The sequence below is a fragment of the Echinops telfairi genome, unplaced genomic scaffold (assembly GCF_000313985.2).
Source record: "Echinops telfairi isolate 266 unplaced genomic scaffold, ASM31398v2 ScPeMD7_7467;HRSCAF=8505_1, whole genome shotgun sequence".
Lineage (NCBI taxonomy): Eukaryota > Metazoa > Chordata > Mammalia > Afrosoricida > Tenrecidae > Echinops > Echinops telfairi.
Window position 1 is genome coordinate 5,609,366 of NW_022111368.1, and position 2,304 is coordinate 5,611,669.

General features: G+C 35.2%; 1 protein-coding gene across 1 annotated transcript in view; it reads left to right on the plus strand.

Annotated features, from left to right (window-relative positions):
- Positions 1 to 2,304, plus strand: part of MYO16 (myosin XVI) — a 580,058-nt gene that overhangs the window by 81,225 nt on the left and 496,529 nt on the right. Inside the window, exon 6 of the mRNA XM_004704405.2 lies at positions 341 to 466. Coding sequence (XP_004704462.1) covers positions 341 to 466 — 126 coding nt within the window. The remainder of the gene's footprint in view (positions 1 to 340; positions 467 to 2,304) is intronic.

A 2,304-nucleotide genomic window follows, 5' to 3' on the forward strand; every position in this document is an offset into this window, starting at 1 on the left:
TTTGACTTTGGATCAAGAAGTTATAAAGAATATTTGAACATTTAAATATTTTACATTATACTTATAAATATCCATACAACAGTGGAAGGGCACATTGAAGGGTGAGGAACAACTTAAAGAAGGTTAGATTGTCAGAAATAATAGAAAAGTAGTAAATATCCCTGAGATATTTTGAAAAAATATTAATGACTTTGGCTTATGCCAACAAAATTAGAGTATTTTTATGTTGCTTTGTTTTAGTTTCTAAACTCTAATTCCGATGCTTAATTAAACTGAATAAATGTATTGACATGACTGTCCCTGTTTAGTTTTAAAAATAATGAGGTCTCTCTCATTGCAGCTGCATATGGCATGTGCCAGTGGCTATAAGGAGGTGGTGTCTCTGATCTTGGAACATGGAGGAGACCTCAACATAGTGGATAATCGGTACTGGACTCCACTCCATTTGGCTGCAAAATATGGCCAGGTAACGTCATTATGAATACTCATTTTACAATCAACATGTCATTTAGTGTTGTTTTCATTTTAAGGCGTACATGAGCTGTCATGTAATTTTACTTGTAATAGCATCTTTTTACTGCTAAATCTAGCATGAGGACTAGGGAGAACCTAGTCTGATCTGATGTATTTTTAAAAAAGGCTTCAGCTTTCAAAACATTTATTTTAATATTTAAATTTTAATATTTATTGAAAAGCTTGAAAAAGAGTGATAAAAATCTATTAATTTATGAGTGATTAATTTTTGCCAACCAGAGAGGTGGTAATGGAATGAATACACAATTATCTAAGCAGTCCATATAAAGTGCCTGATACTAACTTATTTTCTATAATTTGCACATGTATCATGTGAAAGATAGGCTTTATATAGCCATGGTAAAAATAAACAAATAAACCAATAAAGCGGGTTGGCTTATGGTGAAAAGAGATTGGTTTTCAGGATAAATGTAGGTTTAAAATTCTCTGGCTACTCACTGCCATCAAATCAATGCTGACTCATAACGAACCCCCTGGTAGGCTTCCAACGCTGTAACTGCTTAGGGAAGTAGAAAGCCCAGTCTTTCCCCCACGGAGTTGCTAGTGGTTCCACACTGCCAACTATATGAGGATTGCAGGCCAATGCATAACTACGGCTGTTCAATATTTTAAAATATTTAAACAACTTAAAAAATAATTCAAGGATTATCCTATAAGCCAGGGCATGTCCTGGTGACATAAGAAACCTAAGTCTAAGACAACTACCATGTCTTCTCTAGAGCTTTTTGGAAAATTATAGGCACCTACTAAAATTAAAAGTGCAGTGATTAATAAGACAGATAAAATTAGTAGCTATCAATATTTTTACCCATTGCATTACATTTTTTGTCTTTCTAAATCTGTACCCTTAATCTAGAGATACAGAGTCATGAATTTAGAAGAGAACAGGACTCAGAAATGCCCCATAATTAAGATAGATGCTTTTATTATGACTTTTCAGTGTACCCATAGCCTTTCCATCAGTTATCAATTATCAAGGACAAGTAAATTAAAAAACCCTGCAATTTCTCCTCATTTTCAAAGTGACCTCCAAAGCATTTGAACCCAAATGACCAAAAAAAGAAGTTATTTCATATGGATTATTTTCTGTACTTTCTCTCCTCTACCTTCTCTCTCAATCCCGGCCCCTCTCTGTTTTAGACACACACATCTGCATTTCATTTTTGTTTAGGTAAGTGGTTAGAGACAGCATTGTTCTGAGGATTTATGTGGTCTTCCCAGAGGACGAGTAATAGTCCATTCCCATTTCTACCTGGCAGTCAGGAGTGACCTTCAAAATACTTCCGATTATTCATTCCACAGTACAGGACCCTGGCCCTTCAGTTGGTGGGAAGCGTCAGCATCTATTAGAATGGACCAGGGTTTGCGTGGCTCAGATGATTTTCATAGTGAAAGTGGAAGGAATAGCTCTGTGCTGAACATCACGGTGAATGCATCCTTGTTTGTTGACTTAATTGCTGGATTTGCATACATAGGTATCCAAGCCAATGTTTTCTGGGCAGAGTCATTTATAATGTGTGGATGAGGCCACTTAAAATTTTTTTAAAAGTTATCTATATGCTCTCTTCCTCTAGAAAATGACTAAACATTAATCCAATATATCTGAAATTTTTTTACTTTAGAGTATTAAATTTAGTTATTGAAGGTCATATACATCTTTTTCATTTTGCTCTATTCAATCATCTGAAAAGGGTTTAGCTAGAATGTCAGATCCCCCAAGAGAGAGACCCTATTTGTGATTTTCAACATGTCCAGCATAGAGACCCTGCA